This window comes from Epinephelus lanceolatus, chromosome 21, assembly GCF_041903045.1.
Source record: "Epinephelus lanceolatus isolate andai-2023 chromosome 21, ASM4190304v1, whole genome shotgun sequence".
Classification (NCBI taxonomy): Eukaryota; Metazoa; Chordata; class Actinopteri; order Perciformes; family Serranidae; genus Epinephelus; species Epinephelus lanceolatus.
This window is the reverse complement of record NC_135754.1, coordinates 7,146,992-7,165,788: the sequence shown is the minus strand read 5'-3', so window position 1 is coordinate 7,165,788 and position 18,797 is coordinate 7,146,992. Positions and strand designations below refer to the sequence as shown.

At 41.7% G+C, this 18,797-nt stretch overlaps 1 protein-coding gene across 1 annotated transcript in view; it reads right to left on the bottom strand.

Moving 5' to 3' along the window:
- Positions 1–18,283, bottom strand: part of ca10a (carbonic anhydrase Xa) — a 379,419-nt gene extending 361,136 nt beyond the window's left edge. Inside the window, exons 1-3 of the mRNA XM_033611814.2 lie at positions 18,053–18,283; positions 17,885–17,970; positions 16,659–17,120 (exon numbers count right to left, since the gene is read on the bottom strand). Of these exons, the coding sequence (XP_033467705.1) occupies positions 16,659–16,719 (61 nt within the window). The 5' untranslated portion in view covers positions 16,720–17,120; positions 17,885–17,970; positions 18,053–18,283. The remainder of the gene's footprint in view (positions 1–16,658; positions 17,121–17,884; positions 17,971–18,052) is intronic.
- Between the last annotated feature and the right edge of the window lie 514 nt (positions 18,284–18,797).

The window sequence follows — 18,797 nt, the reverse complement described above, 5'->3', positions numbered from 1 at the left end:
CAGCTTGACAAAAGACTACATATACGTGAATGTGTGATAGTTATTGTAGCATAACAGCCTGTCACAGGATACAGTATGATGACTGGAGGAGAAATGTCAGAACATAAAGGTCCAAGTGGAAAAAAAAAAAAACTCAATCATTTAGGATGTTGCTAAAAGAGAAGGAAATTGGCTGTTGATTTATATACATAGATCCCACATTTTTTTTACCGTCAAGAACATAGTTACCGCAAAACTACTCTGAAATATCGTGATAATATTTTAGGGCCATATCACCCATCCCTACTATGGAGTGGTGAAGTCAAGCGTGGTGTATTTGACAGAGTTGGTAGCTCAGCGTGCTAAGATGCTGCTAAAATGTGTGGCTACAGTACACACCACTTCATTCACATTATGGTTATCTAATGAAGTATCCCATAGGTATCACTTTAAGGGCACTGTAGTGTTTCCCACAGAATTACAATCTATGTGTGGCAGCAGCTGACGGGTTGAGGGGTATGCTAACTTTCCTGGGGTGATTGGTGGGTCAATGAATGCAGTGCAGGCAGAGCTCATACTGCATTACACATAGTATGTATTATAGCATAGTAAATCTTGTTCTGGCAAACTAAATGGTAGGTAGTATTATTGGAATGCACTGTATGAGATGCAGTTAAAAGCTCTGAAAGCTAGTAAGTACACCATTTGTTTTACAAGTCTCAAGTCGTCAGTTTTGAGACATGAACTGACTTGCACCAAAGCTCAATTTTACAGAGAACCGTCACATTCAGTATCAGATGACAACTTGATTTACGGCCTTGCGCTTGTATGCCTCCATAAACCAGTCAATTTGCAGTTGCAGCAACATCTGTGTTTGAAGCATTGTCTACTCGATGTAAACTGTATGTTGTGTGGTCGAATTCTACATGTCATGAATGCCAGTTATATATTAGTCAGGGACTACTTTAAAATTTGGCTGCAAAACTTACAATTGTTTTCTTTATTAAGTAATGTGCAGACCATTCTGCCAAATAATCAAGTATTTACATAAGTAATAAAATATTTGTTTTGGTCAAAGTAATGGTCCAAAACCCAAAGATACTCAGTTTATGATGATCTAAAACAGATAAAAACGGAAAATCCTCAGATTGGAGCCAAAGCTGCAACCACAGAATCTTTGGCATTTTTGCTTAAATGACTTAAACAACTAATGGATTATCAAAATAGTTGCCAGATAATTTTCCGTCAGGTGATTAAGTGACTAATTGTTGCAGCTGTATTTTAAAATCTTTAAATATGTCAAGTCTTACCATGTTGAGTGTGTGAACACTGCACAAACATGCCCAAACAGTGTGTTTAAAGATTCAATCTGCTTTCCAAAGAAGTTAAAAATTTCAAACAAGGTAGTTTATGTAGGGGAAGAAAAAAAAAAAGTTAATTATCTTGCCCCCCTTCTGTATTTTTCCACTTGCTCTTAGAGGCACATTAAATAAAACAAGGATGAAAAAAGAGAATCAGTCTTTTTATACCAATCTGTCACAGTGTGGGGATAGAAGGATTTCTGCCGAGAACATGTGAAGGCAAAGCCGAGGAGTGAAAAAAGACATTTCTGTGTCTGAACAGATGGACAACAGCAAACTAAACTGTTTACCTGGCACATAATGTCAAATCCTGTTTAGAACTGGCTTTCTGAGCACTTCCGGGCAGAGGAAGCATACAAATGCGGCAGAAAAGATACCATAATAGAGGAGAGCTATAAAAAAAAAAAACTCTGAATGTGTGCTTACAGCACTACAACATATTCCTGCTCTGGCCTTTTGCCAGAAAAGAAATAAACTGTGTAAAAGCACACACACAACAACTCTTTATAGATTTCGCCACAACTGGAGTCCACCAAAAATCAATACTCTTTTTTTTTCTGTAGAATACCTGAAACAGCCAGAGTGTTCTGTGTTTCTGGTTGGTCTGAATTTCTGATCTCTGATTTGGTCATTAGGGCAAAAATCTAGCCTAAAGGCAGCCTGATCAGTTTTAGAATAGTCGACAGTTAAGTCAATACCTGTGGGCATTAAAGATATGGGCTATCTCCCCAAAGTACAAACCAGAGGAACTGAGACTCTAATTATCAGGAAGCTGGAACTAAGACTAAATCACCATCAATAAATAATGCTTGTTATTTTCCCTAATTCTTTGACAAACAAAAAACATAATTTGAGTCAGTCAGTTAATTACTATGAGCCGTAAAGGACCGTCCCAGTGAATATGCATGTTTTAGCCCATTTACCTTAAATCATGCCTACTTTGAATCACAACTAATGCTGCTGTGTATTAGAAATGTTAACATATATTTTCTATTATGCCGACAGCCATTGCTTGTTATTCATTTGTATTCTACAGTATATAAAAAATAAAAAGGAGACTCTTCAAACTTGCTTGAGGTATGCACAGTAATTTATCACAGTCAGCTTAAGGGGACAGTTCACCACAAAATCTAAAATCCATGTATTTCCTACATGTTTTTTAGCTGTAATGCTATTCATCAGCCTGGACTCTTTGGTGTGAGTTGCAGAGTGTTCGAGATATCAACTGTAGAGATATCTGCCTTCTCTCTAATATAATGAAACTAAATGGCACTTGGCTTGTGGTGCTTAAAGCACCAAAAAATAAATTTGAAAAACTCAACACAGAAGGAAGTGTGTATCTACTCATGGACAAGAGATACATACTTTAGACAGCACAATCTATTGTTATCTATTTTTTGTTATCTGTTATCTATTAATGTAAACATTAATAGCATCCTCCTTGGTTGAATTGTAACGTTAGCGAATCCAGTGGTGCTAGGTGAGCTACCCGTAGATGCACACTTGTGCAATTTCATGTAGGAACTATTTTATTTCATTTGAACTGCACCCACCAATCATAACACTGCGTAGAGGAAAGCGTGCATCTACTGCTAGCTCACCTAGCACCACTGAGCTAGCTAACATTACAGCTCAGCTGAGGAGAACACCATTAATGTTTTCATCTCACGCTGTCACAAGGGCGAGCCTCTCGTCCATTAGTAGATGCATACTTCCTTTTGCACAGTGATACGGTAGGTGTGGTTCCGTAGAAAGAATACAGTTCCTACGTGAAACTGCTCCCAACAAGGTCTGTGGATTATCTTGAGTACCCGGGTCATGACTTCTGGACAGGGACATTGCTGTTAAGTTTTTCAGATGTATTTTTTTGGCACTTTGAGCACCACAAGCCGAATGCCATGTAGTCTTTTTTATATTGGAGAGAAGGCATACATCTTTACAGCCAATATCGCTGACATTCTGCAGCTCCGGGCAGAGAGTAGTACTACAGGTAAGAGTAAAACTATGCATTTTAGATTTTGGGGTGAACTGTCCCTTTAAGTCTGCATGCATTTTTGCCATGTGACACTAGCGTTGAGAGGTAATACAGAGCAGGTTTTTTACATTATCTTACACATCGACTGAATACATCCAAGTCCATATTCCTCCGTTGTACATTAACGTAAACCAGGGTAAGTAAGTAAAGCAGGGAAAAAGGGAGGATAGTAGGGGCCTTGTATACCCCGCTTCCACCAAATTAACTCTGGTATTTGGACCAGTTCTGGTCAGGATTTTTTAAACTTTAGTGCTATCCAGTAGGGATGCACCGAAATGAAAATTTGTGGCCGAAGCCGAAGCCGAATATTATTAAACGCTTGGCCAAATACCAAGTACCAAACACCGAATATCACTGTTTAGTTTTTCATTAGTTTTTGCAGGTGAACCCCCTCCAGATTAGTGTTGTCACGGTACCAAAATTGGATCCCACTGTATGATACCAATGAAAATATCATGGTTCTGAGTAGTATCACGATACCACAGCGAAAATGAGGCAGATGTGCCTTTTGTCATTTATGAAAAGATAAATCACTTTTCTATTATAGGCTACATCAATGATATTTCAATGGAATAAATTACTTACTGACTTATTCATACTTCAAAAACAGCATCAATAAGTGATTAACATAGGGGGGAACAAAATAAAATAAATAAATGAAATAAAAATCAACCAGCCACCCACCTCCCCTGACAAGTAAAGAACAGTCCCTAAAGTGCGGTGAGGTTTGTGGACCGTTACTGCCAGAAAGAGAGAAATGTGAAAGGCTCGTTTCTCCTCTGACACGTCACATACCTGTGTTCGGCTGGCTTGGCTGTTCAGGTACTTCTGGGCAGTCATGACACCAAGAAGAGGATATTATTGGAACCGACTTCTCCATCCCCCGGTAAGCCAATGGCCACCGTATTTGACAGGAATACATTAACATTACTGTCTGTGTCTGTGACCCCCGTTCAACCCACAATCTGTGGGATTCGCCTTTCATTTCTGCTGCTGGTTGAAATCTGTAGGCTGCTCGCACAGCGTGCTGAATGATTTAAGCCTATTTTGCTCGCTCAAAACTATTTTTAGTCGCAAATGCGAGTGCCATGACGGACAGATCGCCACACTACCGACATTTTATTTCGCCCGTCACGGCATGCTGTTTGATTGCGTTATCAAAACGCCGCTATTATTCGGCCTTGCTTTTAACTTATTCCACCGAATACCGAATGTGTGTTTTTTTGCAATATTCGGCCGAATATATTCGGTTACCGAATATTCGGTGCATCCCTACTATCCAGCAAACCAGCTTGGGTTTCCACCAGCTTTGAGAACCATTGTAATCAAGGATGTGTCATCAACAGTGGGCACTGCATAATGCACAATAAAAGAAAACCGTAGTAGCAAGATGGCAAATTGCATTGATTACCTGTGAGCTGTTTTTAGTTATAAATATTTGTTTTTATACAAAAAAAACAAGCATGGACAAACTATTAATGATGAGAAAATGGTGAAGACTATAACGTGCAAGATTCCATCCTCTCTTTCCAATCTGTAGAATATGACACACCCACTGATGTCCTCACAGTTGGCAATGCAGGTCAAGGAAAACCTGCTATTTTTTGTTTCCTGCTGGGAACCACTTTTTTGGCTTCTGAACAAATTTATTTTTGGTTGAAATGCACTGAACAGTTCAAAATTAGGTGCACGAACTGAAACAGAACCCGTTCCACATTGGTGGGAAAGAGCTACAAATGGGTTAATCTGGCCCTGCTTTACATCCATAACACTGTTATATATTTATCATCCATATACATCCTGCCTCTGTGGAATACCATGTAGGCAGATATAAGGCGGAGCATCAGCATGCATTAGATATGGGGCTTCCTCCATCATGGCTATTATTAGATTGTATTTTAAGATCATGTGAAAGAAAAAGCAGTGTTAAACCTATAGTCCTGATTGAATATGACACGGGTGAAACAGACATTATGGATTAATACAGAGGCTGAGGAGGAGGTTCAGCTTCAAACGTTCTATATGTAGCCTGTGTAACATCAAAGCATGAAAACATGTTTTATAATTAGCCATCGTTAATGAAATGACACCACAGTCAAGACGATTGCTTTCCTTTTTGTCATCATGGCTGCATTGTAAAAACAAGGATTTTTTTTACAAGGATTATCAAAAAAATTTAAAAAACTTGAGTGCCTCCTGTAAACAAAGGAACCATCATTCATTCAAATTAATGATGAACGAATGTAGGAAAACGAGACGTTGCAACCACAATCTTTGCTCTACTCATTTTTGACTAAACTAAGTGAGAAGGAAATAAATGTTGACAAATCAACATCGACGACAAGGCTTCAGAGTTGAGACTCTAGATGAGATTGACCCGACATTAACATCGTTCCAGTGGGGCCACCATGCTAGAGGTTTTTAATTTACAGCCAGGCCAAATGGTCAAAATGTTACAGGAAATGGTAGTGGTGAAAAATCCCCAGACCACCTGGCCTCTGACCTCAGGCCTTATGACTGGACACATTTCTGCCTCCAACACAATACAATGGAGGCAACTTTAGCTTGTTGTGCTGAAAGCATTAAATTACATTTAAAAAAAAAACTCCACAGCAGCATTTCTGTCCAGATGACCTGATTACTCTGGGTAATCAACAGACCTCACTCTGAGCACTGTTCATTGAAACCACAAACTACAGAAGAAATAGTTCCAGATCAAAAGAGGCAAGCTTTCTTGTTGCCACAACACTGGAGCACTACAAAGCAGTCTGATACCAGAGCGTTGCATTTCCTCTCATTGTTAATTCAAGTCCTGGTAGCTCATTAAAGCTGCTGTACTCAAAACTTTTATATCAGCAATGGATCCAATGACCATGTATGTTAAAAATGTTGCTTGTAATGAAGAAATCGGAGAATTATGACCTGACTCTGAAGCCCATTGTTTTGGTTTTAAGGCCTGCAACTTCACTGTTCTGGTTCAGTCACACAGTTTTCATCAACACAGCTTCCAGCCACAGCAGGCAGCTGTATTCAGTGAATAGGCTCTGATAAACTCACTGTACACTACCTGCTCAGCAGCACACAGCAGATAGACACAGTTAGAGACTAGTAGGTGAACACAGTGAACATTTAGCAGCTGAAGCGACAGATACTGTTCTCAGGAGTTGGTGGAGACCAAAACAGACTTAAAAGAAGACTGAATATTGGACTTACGTTCATCAGGGGGCCACAAATACAGCTCAAAACGAATGATAATGTTGCTGTGTGTCTGCTGCATGTGTAAATAAGTAAATGTTTGCTAAAACGTTAGCAATATAAACTTCAAAGTGTACAGGGCTGTACCAAATGTGTCTAACAAAATCTTCAATTTGAATAAATAAAATGACGTCAGAAAGACGTTGAACTCTTACATCTGACAGACATTGAATGCTGGTTAGAATGAAAATTGGGTTGCTAATTGTTTCAATGTCTAACAATGTTAGAATTTCACATTGTGTGGATATTAACATTACCATGTTTTGCAGACGTTGCAGGGTTTTGTTCTCCATACCTTACGACTATATGTTGGTATTCTACCTCAAGATGACACTGGCATGAGACTTTCAGAAGACATTGGATTTTGGTTACTTAACAACACAACTTGTACCAACAAAATATTATTGTCATCTGCCATCAGTACATTAACCCATGTTGGCATTAGATGTCCTGACACTGAATTTTGGTCACAACCTAAATCCAACTAAATGGCATAACGCAGCCTGTTTTTAGCATGGGAGCTAACTACCCAACAGGGACAGCAGATATAATCATCAGCATTTTGCATTATCGCCGCGAACCAGGAGGAAACAGTGGCTTTCTAACCTGCTTCCTGGGGGTTGACCCATCGCAGCACTCCCACTCTTTGGGTCGGTGCAAGTCAGTCTCGTTCCCAGTAGGACATCCACTGTGTAAAGCTACAAGTCTACTTTCTGCTGTGGGCTCCTGTTGTGTAGCCCTCACAGGTAAGTCTCGCTCAGTCTGCTACTGTGCAGAAACATCCTGCTTAAAGCTGATAAACAGACACTAAAAACAAAAATAAAGCCGCACAGCATTCACATGCTGATTTAGAATTCAAATCGATGTGATATTATATGGCTGACCAGATAATATCCACAGACCACAAAAATCCAGACTCCCTGCTCACGAATTTTCAAAACACAGACAGCACATTAAATTTCCCACCAGCTTTAACACATTAGACCACTGCTACACAACAATAAAGGACACCTATCACTCTGACCCCTGTGCTGTCCTGGGACTCCAAGGTTTCCCCTAGGACATTTTTCCAGCAGTTTTGATTGCACCACCACAAGATAATTAGCACATCTGCTGACAGGACAATGGCTTTGCACATATATTTATACACAATTGTACATGTCGAATTACATTTTATGAAATGTTTCAAGACAATACAACAATGACAGGAAAAGTTATGGTTATTATGAGTAAAGTAAAGTATCCATGCCCCTAATATCAGTTAATTACTGAAGAAGCAAACACTACTGGCTGTTGCCACATTACGAACAAGTTTAGCTAATTAAATCATACAGAAAACATAGCCTGGTTAAGACCCACACCATCTAGTCATAGGCCTAATTCTGCAGTCATGATATATAAACCATGAATTTGATCTTATATTTTCTACTGACATTTCTACCATGGGACAGCCACCCAATCCACCCATAAGCATGGAAATTTTTGCTTTGGCAAGCTGATGTAACAAGGCAAACTCTTTGCTTTTAGTGTGAGTTGGCACAGTGTGGAATTTAATATTTTCAGGTAAGAGTTTAATGGTCCTTTCCATGAAGAAAAAGAGGACAGCCCCTTTGATAAAGAGGAACGGCCCACCTCTCAGCTGTTCCACATTGTCTCTACATCTTTGCTGAACTTTGTTGTAATAGGTCGGCAGCTGGACTGGCAGCAGAGCCTTTGTTGCCGGCAACTGTGCTCTAAAAAACCAATGACCAATTACAGACCACTAACTGGTGGCAATGTCTGGGGGTGTTCGATTCATATCTTTGCTTATCCCTGACTTTGGCTGCTTAAAGTAGAGATAGTGAGTTTATTGTGTTTGGGGAAATTTTATATAGCAGCGGCACTGATCATTTAGCAGCAGTGCTAAAATGCTGTTGTGTGCATATACGGGAATGATGGACTCTGATCACTGTCTGGTTAAGAGGTTGCATTCAACTACTTTGTTGTCCATTATTTTACCAGATAGGGCTGTAAAGATTCTGTTACAATCTATTATTACCTGTCATAGTAATTTTCATTTTTAATGATAAGATATATTTAATCGCATTGATAATCATTAATATACAAAACAAGCTTATTAGTTATTCGTTTGGGGGTAGTGCTGTATGTAAAATTACTGGAGCGCACCTATGACATGCACGTAAGCGTGCAGGCCCACAGTTCACTCAGGCTCATTTTGAAGGCTATGCAACCACTGGTACTATAGTGAAAAGTTAACACACATTAGTCAACTATAACTATAAAACTGGAGGATGTTTTCTTGCCTTTTCATATTTGACAGTTCACAGTTACCTGGTGATAGACTGAGAAAAAATGATTGAATTCACTGTGCTCGTCAAAGACTAGCAATGTCAATATGACGACTTTTATTCTATTTCCTCACTTGGAGAAAAAAAGCGGCAGAATCTCGTTCCAGTGCATTCTGTTAAACACTATTTCACCCCTGTTGGGAAGGGCATGAAGAGAGAACATGAACGGAGACACAGACCAGGCAAAGAAACCTCAGTCACTCGGCTGCTGTGACATTTTGCAACGGTATGGAGCAACACAGCCTACCAATACGATGGCTAAAGCCAGCTAGACAATGAGGTCATCTACATAAGATCAAAGAAATGACTATACAACAGCAATTTATGTGCACATGCCACCAACTGGACAGGGGTGTGAATTACTTAAAGTTATGGCAGATCACCCTCAGTTTTCTAATCTGTCAAAATGACAGACGGGATTCAGATTTTTCTGTTCTGTTGTTAAAAAAATGTAATCAATAATGGTAAATACTAGATCAACTTGACCTTTGGTCTGGTTGGTTCATCTTCTCCTGACTTACAGACAGAATCTGCTAAGCCTGTGGTCAACACTCTGGACAAGAGGCAAAGCTGCTGCTTTGACAGCAGTATTTTTGAGGCTGCAGCTACAGACCTGGATGAACTCTCTGACACTGTGACAACTTACTTCACTTTTTGTGAGTACTTGTGTGTCGACGAATACCTTCTCCCTGTACAACTACAGCAAACCCTTGTTTACAGCAAAACTCAGGCACCTTTGTCAGGCCAAAAAGGAGGCCTACAGAAGCAGGGGACAGACTACTGTACAACCAGGACACAAACACACTGACAAAGGAGATCAGAGTAGCAAAAAGGAGCTTCACTGAAAAGCTGAAAAACAGCCATCAAACACTTAACCGTCATCCCAGGGCCCCCAAGCAACCCTCTATCACAGGATCCTATGACTACAGGCCTGTCGCCATGATGTCTGTGGTCATGAAACCTTCAAGAGACTGGCGTTGACCCATGTGAAGGACATCACAGAAACCCTGCTGCCCCCCTGCAGACTGCCTATCGGGGGGGGGGGGGGGGGGGGGGGGGATTTGTATACAAAATGTACAGAAAGGTAAAATCATCAAGTTTTGAAAAAGTACTGCAATTTAATTTTGTCTTTAATGTTATTAAATCTTATATCTTATATTATCTTTGTAATATGATTATCTTATATAATGTTATTACTATCCTAAAACATTCTCCAGGTCCTCTGTAACTCTGCAGGACTTATTTCCACCCTGCCCAGCAGCAGTACTGTGGCGAACGGTCCCTAACTGCGGGGAGAACGGAGCAGGCTTCCCCGGAGGACCGCCGCTTTTCCCAGTCCCTCTTCTCCACACTTTGGCCTCTAGTTTCACAGACCGGGCAAGGCGGGGGCGCAGCGCACCTGCGCTTCGCCAACTGGGTGTGGCCAGGCGGATTTTGCAAGTTTGGCACACTGTGCGCCTGGCATAGCTACTCGTCTGTCCCACCTCCGTCCCTCCTACCTGCGCAAGTTGGAAAGAGGGAGGAGAGAAGGCGTGGAGTGGGTTTTACACACATCACACCAATCAAATGAGCCCCTCTCCTTGCCCTTAAATGTGCCGCACGAAGGCGTAATGAGAGTTTACTCAATTCGCCATGGCAGTAGAGAGCAGCAGCGTCAGACGGCCAAACTTCTCCCAGGAGGAAACTGTTGTTTTGGTCCGGGAGGTCCAAGCTCGCAGTGTCCGAATATATGGAACTGCGAGCAGACCTCCACGGGCTGATGATGCAAAGGTAGCCTGGGAGGAGGTCACCACAATTGTAAATCAATGTTGCGTTTCTCTCATGCGCGCGCGCTCTCTCTCTTTCTCTCTCGCAGTCTCACTCGGTTTCTTTTCTTTTGACTTTTCTAAGATGACAGATGCTGAATATATACTCCCTATCTGATGCTGTGGCTGTGTGTGGTTGGCTGAGAGGGATGTGAACTCACTAGTTTGCAGCTGTGTTAATCAAATCAGGTTGGGTTTCCATTACGCGTGCCAAACGTGCCAAACGGTGCCAATCCCCTTTGATCTGACGTCAGATATGACGGGATAGTCGATATAAAGATACATTTATGTGCTGATTGCAGATAGTTGCATTGAATAGTGGTTTTGTGGCTATTTATTGCATCATTAATGTGCCTGATATTCTGGAAACCTGCCTGTGAGGTTTTGGTGACGTGTGCGCACTGTCCGCCGGTCAGCCAAACTTCGGCTTACACCGGCTGCACTCCCCCTGCGCTGACAGTAGACCTGGTTTCGGCTGGCGAGCTTTTAGCGCACCTTCAGCGAAGCCTTTTGGCACGAAACTGTCACTGCGCCAAGCTGGATCTGTCGACACCTCCCCCTGCTGTGCCACCACACCCATCTCAGCGCACCTCGGTCTGCCAAACTACCAAACTGAGCGCACCTCGGGTTGTGCTGCTCGAAACTAGCTCTGCGCGGGGTTCGCCACCCTGCGCTGCGCCGGGAAACTAGAGCCCTTTGACTTATTTCCACCCAGCCGACAGTGGGACTTAGATTCATTGTGCCGACAGTGGCTTGGAAAACCACCCATAACCGTGTCACACGGGGAAGAGGGAAGAGGGAAGGCGGCTGGAGTTCCTCCAACATTTGCGGTTAGATTATCATATTTTTTTATTGACAAAAATATAGGCTGCTTCAGCTGATTTTTTTTATGCGCACATGTGCCCTTAAATATTTTTTACAGTTCGCACACACCTATTTTTAGTGGAGTGAAACGCTCGCACTGTCGAGCGCTGGATCTGACAGCCTGAGCACATTGGCACAAAATGCTACGGCGTTCGAGATATTATTTATATCATGAGAAGTCAATACTTTCGGCAGCCTAAATCTTTTATTTAGAAACTATGGCGGGTCAAATTAAACTATGGCGGACCGCCATAGTTTCGTTAATTAATGGGAAACACTGCATTGAGAGAGCCTTAAGTCAAATTCCTCGTATGTGTTCACATACATGGCCAATAAAGCTGATTCTGATATGATGTGTCAGAAATAGGACATTTCAACAGTGTCAGGCTTTGAAAACCCCAGCTTTAATATAATGATAGTAGCTCGTTCTCTTCAGAAAATCACCTAAGGGTGCTGTCACTGTGCCCACATTCAGTCTCCTGTTCACTGTCATTGGAGCAACGCCAAGCTTTGCCTCTTGATTACATCACAGATAACAGTCTCGGCACTGAGGGGACTTTCATGTCCCCAATCCATGCTCAACTGTGCAAGATAATAGCCTGCCTTGAAGTGGTTTAACTGCATTGTCATTTCGTTAGAGTTATGTAGTTTAACCTGACATCAAGCTACATGATACCAATTGGCTGATAAATGAGCTCCATCCAGTCTGATATCTGTAAGAAAAACGCTGACAATCCCGAGCATCATCAAAAGGAAGACTTTCACGGTATAATGTGACTCATACAACAAGTACAAATGACACACAGGCCTAAAGGTTAGCAAACATGCCAGTGTTTTGGAATGTTGAGCATGCAGAGTAGCAGCATGTTCACATGAATCTTGTACATTTTATTGTGTACTGCTACTCCTGGTTAGGCGCAGGTATGTGTCCATGGCCAAAAATGCAACCAAGGGGGGTGATATGAAAGTGTCCTGGTTAAAATGATTCAGACCACTGACAGTAAAGGAAAGAGAAGGAAAAAAAAGTAAGATCCTGAGCTTGGTACTTCATTCTTTACTTTAGAACCTGCAGTTCTCAGAATCAGGGCTGAACAATATGTCACTTTTGTATCAATATCGTGATATGACACTAGATATTGTCTTAGATGTTGGATATTAGTATATCATAAGTGTTGTCTTTTGCGGGTTTCACAGGCTGCATTGCTGTAAAGTGATGTCACTTTCTGAATTTACCAAACTGTTGTAGCTGCTCTATCATTTGCCTTTACCCACGTAGTCATATCCACATTATTGATGATTATTAATCAAAAATCTCATTGTGTTAATATTTTACAGAGGCACCAATAGTCAACCCTGCAATACTGACGCAAAAACGGGCAGAGATATTTATCCAAAAATAATGTGATATTTGTTCCCTCCATATCGCCCAGCTCTGCCATAGATGTATAGCAATACTTCGATATCACACCCCAAGTTGGCGCCTATTCAGGAATTGCTCGCCTAGTGCATTTACCAAAAAAAGTCAGAGCTTCTGGGTTTACTTTGTATAGCCAACTGAAAATGCACAGTAGAGTTTCTCCTGCTGGCCCTGCCTTCAAGGTCCTGCTCGGCTCATAGACATTTTGAAAATATCACAGATTTTTAAATCGCTTTTCTTGGCTTGAACAAAGTTTTACAAATATAAAACCTCCGTGGATCTAAAAGTCATAACAGAAAGAGTCAACTGACTATGTTTGCAGTTGAAGGTATCCTGTCAACAGTTTTACAGATGTCTCTTTTACAATTGTGGCCTACAGGGAGAATGCTCTTTGGGCTGCAGGGAATTTTTCGCTGCAATACCCATGAGGCAACTGGATAGAATTGTAAGTAAAGCTGAGCTGCCCTCCTGGGGGCCTGAGCCATGGATGTATTGAGAGACATGGATACAGCGTTGGAGGTGGGGCCCTGTTCATTCATATTAAAGTTGCTCAGTGGCGTATGAAGCAAAAAAACATTTATTTCCACATTAGACTGTGTCCCCTCTCTAAATTTAGGGTTTTTTCCAGTTCTGTGAATGCGGCACAGGTGGAACTCTTCCTTTTTTCCTCTGCAGCGGTTAATGGAGTTTGGAGTCACAGGTTTGATAATTATTCAGCCATCTGATCAAAGCTGATCAGATCAGGTCGATGGATGAGAGGAGCATCTGTTTGTGAGTGAAAGCAAACTTTTAAACTAGGCACAATGAACGGTTAAGTTTCACTTTCTGTGTGCCTGCCATTCTGTTCCTCTGTTGCTCCTTCTGTTCTCTGAGTACACTCTGCAATCTGAGAGTGTAGAGCAATAAATAACCAAACTGTACATATATATATATATATATATATATATATATATGTCCAGCTCCAAAATCAAAATGTGTCAACAGATGTTTTAGTCAGGCTGCCGCATAAAAATAAGTGTGTGGGGAAACCCTGGAATAACCTGAAAAAAATTATTTTCCGGAAAAATTCAGACACATACTCGGAAAATCTGCAGAAACATCTGTACCAGACTTGCCACCTTTGACGTCATATACTCAGAAACATGGGGAATAAAGTTAATGTCTGGCTGATAATAAACTTTTTATTCACTTACGTATTGCAATTTTTTTGCTCACATGTAATACACACTATGGTATTAGGTTTTAGTGGTTCTGGGGTGGTAATATAAAGCTTCAAACTGTTCCAGCATAATTGGATGGCAACATCAATCTTCACTGAGATGTTAACTGCTCTGAGCAATGAAATACAACACATCTTCCTTTAGCATCCATGTTGTTTACACAGTATGACTTAAAAGCCAATAAACTCACCAACGTCGGAGAAATGACCTCACAACTCGGGAAATGAGACCATCCGAGGAGCACGTGAATGCAGCATCGATGGCTTTCTTGAGCTTTCAGTCATCAAGCTTTCGGCTGTCAAGCAACTTTTAATTGATAAAAAGTCAGGAAAGTGTTTATTAAACACTGTACAAAACAAAATGCAGTAACTATTTAGTCAATTTTCCCATACACAAGCTTCCATAGTACCAAATTTCCTCAGACTAAGCATAGCAAAGCCGAGAACATAATGTTAGCTGAAACTACGTCACATACAGCTAACGTAGCATCCTTGCTAGCCTAAAAACACTCATCCTCCAACTGAGCAAAACAACAAAAATACATGATAACGTCATTCAATATTATTATCACAATGTGAAACGAACTAAACAAATACCTTTTCTTCTTTTCAGCCACCTGCTACTCCAACAAAAAGGTAGGACACCCTACTCCTTTAGAAAGACACACCTGCCGTTATACCGTGCGGCTTTTTAGTGTACCGGAAGTACGTTTTTCAAAATAAAAGCACCGGCCCTTATGTTACTAACGGGACGAAATGAACAGAACTTTAGGAAAACATCTAAGAAATTAGCAAACAAGAAAAACAACAGATTATGTAAGTATGATGCACCATATTGAAGGCCATTTACACAGTGCATTGTCACAGGCTACACATGTCCATTGCTTGCTCTGAAGGTGTTTAAGGAGGAAGAAAAGTGAGAAACAGTAGCCTATATAAAGAGCTGAGCTGTAAGGTATCACTACAGTAAAGTATGCTCAAAAGTATACTGGTGCATTCACCACTTGGGTAGAGATAAATGCAACATCACCAATTTGTCCTATTAATCTTATGACTTACAAAAAAACAGGAATGTTGTTCCTGGTTGGCTGGCCCCAATTAAAACATGTTGTTAAAGAAAAAAACAAAACAATAAAAACTGTTGGGTGGGGTTGGGCCACTGACGTTGGCTGGTTGCCACATAAACCCCTTCACCCCGCTGCCAACTTGAGGGCCTTGAGGTACAGAGAACAGCGGACAGCTTGGCCTGCGTAATGCGTAAATACAGTGAATTACGCACCAGTTGTCTCACTGTCTGCAGATTTGAGTCCCTAGCAAGCAGGGGTGCGAAAAGGCGTCCCTGTTAGGTGGTGTAATTTCATTCATTTCTACATTAATTAGGCCTATACATAATGTATAAACAACAACTAGACACAACTTTTATCCAAAATGTGGCGTTCTTTTGTTCGCGTCGGTATGTGAAAAGCGGGAAATATAATAATACACAATCTCTGCCTTTATTTTAAACATACATTTGCACAGTTGACAGTGTCAAGAGGTGAAATCCTGATTTTGAAAGAGGTGAAACTCTGTTTTCATTAAAACAAGACTAGCAGACTCAGTTTTTCGATAAATACGTAGTTAGAACGCACTAACAGCAGCAGGGTGTAATATCGATCTAGTGCAAAGTCATGTAACCGCTGAAACACAGTAAAGTGAAGGAACGCATTGCCCCATCCGCTGGCTCAGACGCATCTGCCTGCACGGCACACACAGAGCCGTATTCACAGCATGACCTACAGCGCCGCATCCGCTCATCGCACCGGGTGCCGGACAGCGCTCACCGGTGCGCACAACTGCTTTATTTGATAATAACTCTGACTGAATTGTTTCAGGAGCCAAGAGACTTCACAATGACAGAGAGGACAGGGGAAAGGGGAGTCCAGCTTGCACGCGATATATCCGTGGAGGGGGAAAAACATAAAAAGAATTCATCATTGTGGTTTGCATTAGAAAAAGCCCACCCATGTCATGCGTGCGTCAGAAGCCTGCGCATCCACTCCTGAAGGCTACACAATAACTGTCTTGAGTCACACACACACACAAACACGCACACACCACACTGTTACACACACACACGCTGAAATATATATAACCAAAGACTAAAACAACAGGATTATTTCATGCCAGGCACATAAACTAGGGAACATTTTGTTATTTTCTCTTCACCTGCCAGAGTGCGTCCTGGCGAGCATTTCTTGTAAATTAATCATTTTTTTCTCGCAAACCAAATCCTACCCTCAGCCTCAGCCATCTCACAGAATTTCAAGAGAAAAGTAACAGATAATTCACTCATTTCGATCTGATACACCTGCCCCAAAACGCCCATAACTCACCTGATATGCAGACAATAAAATTGGCTTGAAGAATAATCAATATTTCCCAAATTATATCCATCCTCTGTCTTCATTCCACGTACATTACGCACAGATTAGAAATAAAATAAATCAGAAACGGAGCTTTATCAGTTGCAGATGTCCTGTTCTCTCAGACTGAATCCCGCTGTGCACCTTCCACCAGGTATTTTCCACACCAGACACATAGCAGGTGACCAAAGCCTTAGGAAGAAATGTTGCACGTTCCCACTAACAATTCCAGAAATGGCGAGAGGAGGGAAAAAAAGGATGAACTCCAGACCAAACAGCCGAGCGGAACGCTGATCCTCTTGTCAGTTCACTGTATTATTCCAGTGCGCCCTAGAACGGACACATCCATCCATCCATCCGGCGCCGTTTCACAGAGCGGGCGTCCCGTTCTTTTACCACGGAGAGTCACACATGACCGTGTCAGTAAAATCTCTGTGTGGGAAAAAGAGAGAGAAACAGAAAGCGTTGGTTAATGAGGTGGGACAGCGGTGGGATCGGACTAACACCTGGAGACGCCTCACAACTCAAGAACTCGCATCGCCAGGTGGCGAGCCTCCGATCGACACTTCTCGCCGTCACTACAAGGGACCAGCGTCAAGTTTGAGAGAATAAAACCACTTTTTCCTGCGAATACTTTCAAATTAAAGCTTTGGCATGTCTCATGCGTGCTGCCGTGTATGCTTTCCCCCGGCAATGATAAAAATAACAATGATAATTAAAAAGGAGAAGTAAAAAGTGCAAAGACAATCAGAAAGCATTAAACTTACTCAATATAAGAAACGGTTTAAAGAGACTTACATTCTCGCATTAATAAAATGATAATAGATCTATCTGAGGTGTCCATTTTTTGGCTTTCCACTTAATGCAGCATCACGTGATTACATCCTACAGTACTGTCACATTTGACACCACTATAAACCTCATGAACCCCCTGAGCACATGCACATTCACATTTACTTCTTGCTGTAGTCGTTCTCTAATCTGTGCTTTTAATTTGTACACACGGCCACATAACTTCCGGTCATGTTCTGAGTAACTGTGCTGAGCTTTATGTGGGGTTACTCCACTCGCCACCACACACACCCAGGGCACAACTAACACACGGATTGTGCAAAGTTAAAAGCATTCTGTGCAAATATAACAGTGAATGTGGGAATAAGTGTGTTGATAACGAGAGGGAATCCAAACACACTTACAAGGATTGGAGACAAATTCCGTGCACATTAAAAAGGGACAGGAAACTCCGAGAGGCGCAGCTTTGACGCACCAGAGAAAATCTGTCCTGAAACGAGATTCTGTTTTGAGAACTCAAAGTAGATAACAGAAGAAGATGAGAGCAATCCAAGTTGGTAAGAAGACAGTACCGATGTGCGGAATGTCCTCAGAGAAATGAAGCGCTGATAATAATGATCAGTGGTCTGATGACGATAAACTCCAAACGTGAGGAATGGCGCACTCCCACACAGGTTATATCCACACTAACGGATCGTAGTGATTATCCTGCTCCGGTCTGGCACCGGGCACCCAGCGATGCCATCCAGCTCTGCGGCTCTACACGCTATTAGAATTCACGAGGAGCGACGCGCGCGACCGGCGGGCGCGTACAGCGGATGCGCGCACAGGCAGGCGGGGGCACAGGTGGATGAAAATCGCGCACTGCAGAAGAAAGAAAAATGTCTGATGTTTGGTGTTTTGAAATGTTGTTTGCGTTAAATGGGACACTGATTGTAAGTCAGCTTCAGGATTGTGCTAGAAGAGAATGCAAAAGACACAGCGGGGTCAGGAAAATGACATTTGACTGGAGAGAGAATGGCAAACAGTTGGAATCACGTTTCCCTGCCAGGAGATTTTTTGTGCGCTTGGACTCAGAAAGACACACACACACACACACACACACACGAACAAACAGAGAGAGAGAGTAAGAAAGAGGGAGAGAATAAACAAACAAGACCATGTCCAAAGAAGACTGGCAGACTCTCCACCAATCTGCTCCTTTCATACAAAAAGCGTTTAGATGCTTTGTGTGTGTGTGTGTGTGTGTGTGTGTGTTCCTACAACAGGGTATTAGCTCCACTAATTTACAACACTGCAAAATGTATTGTAATTTGT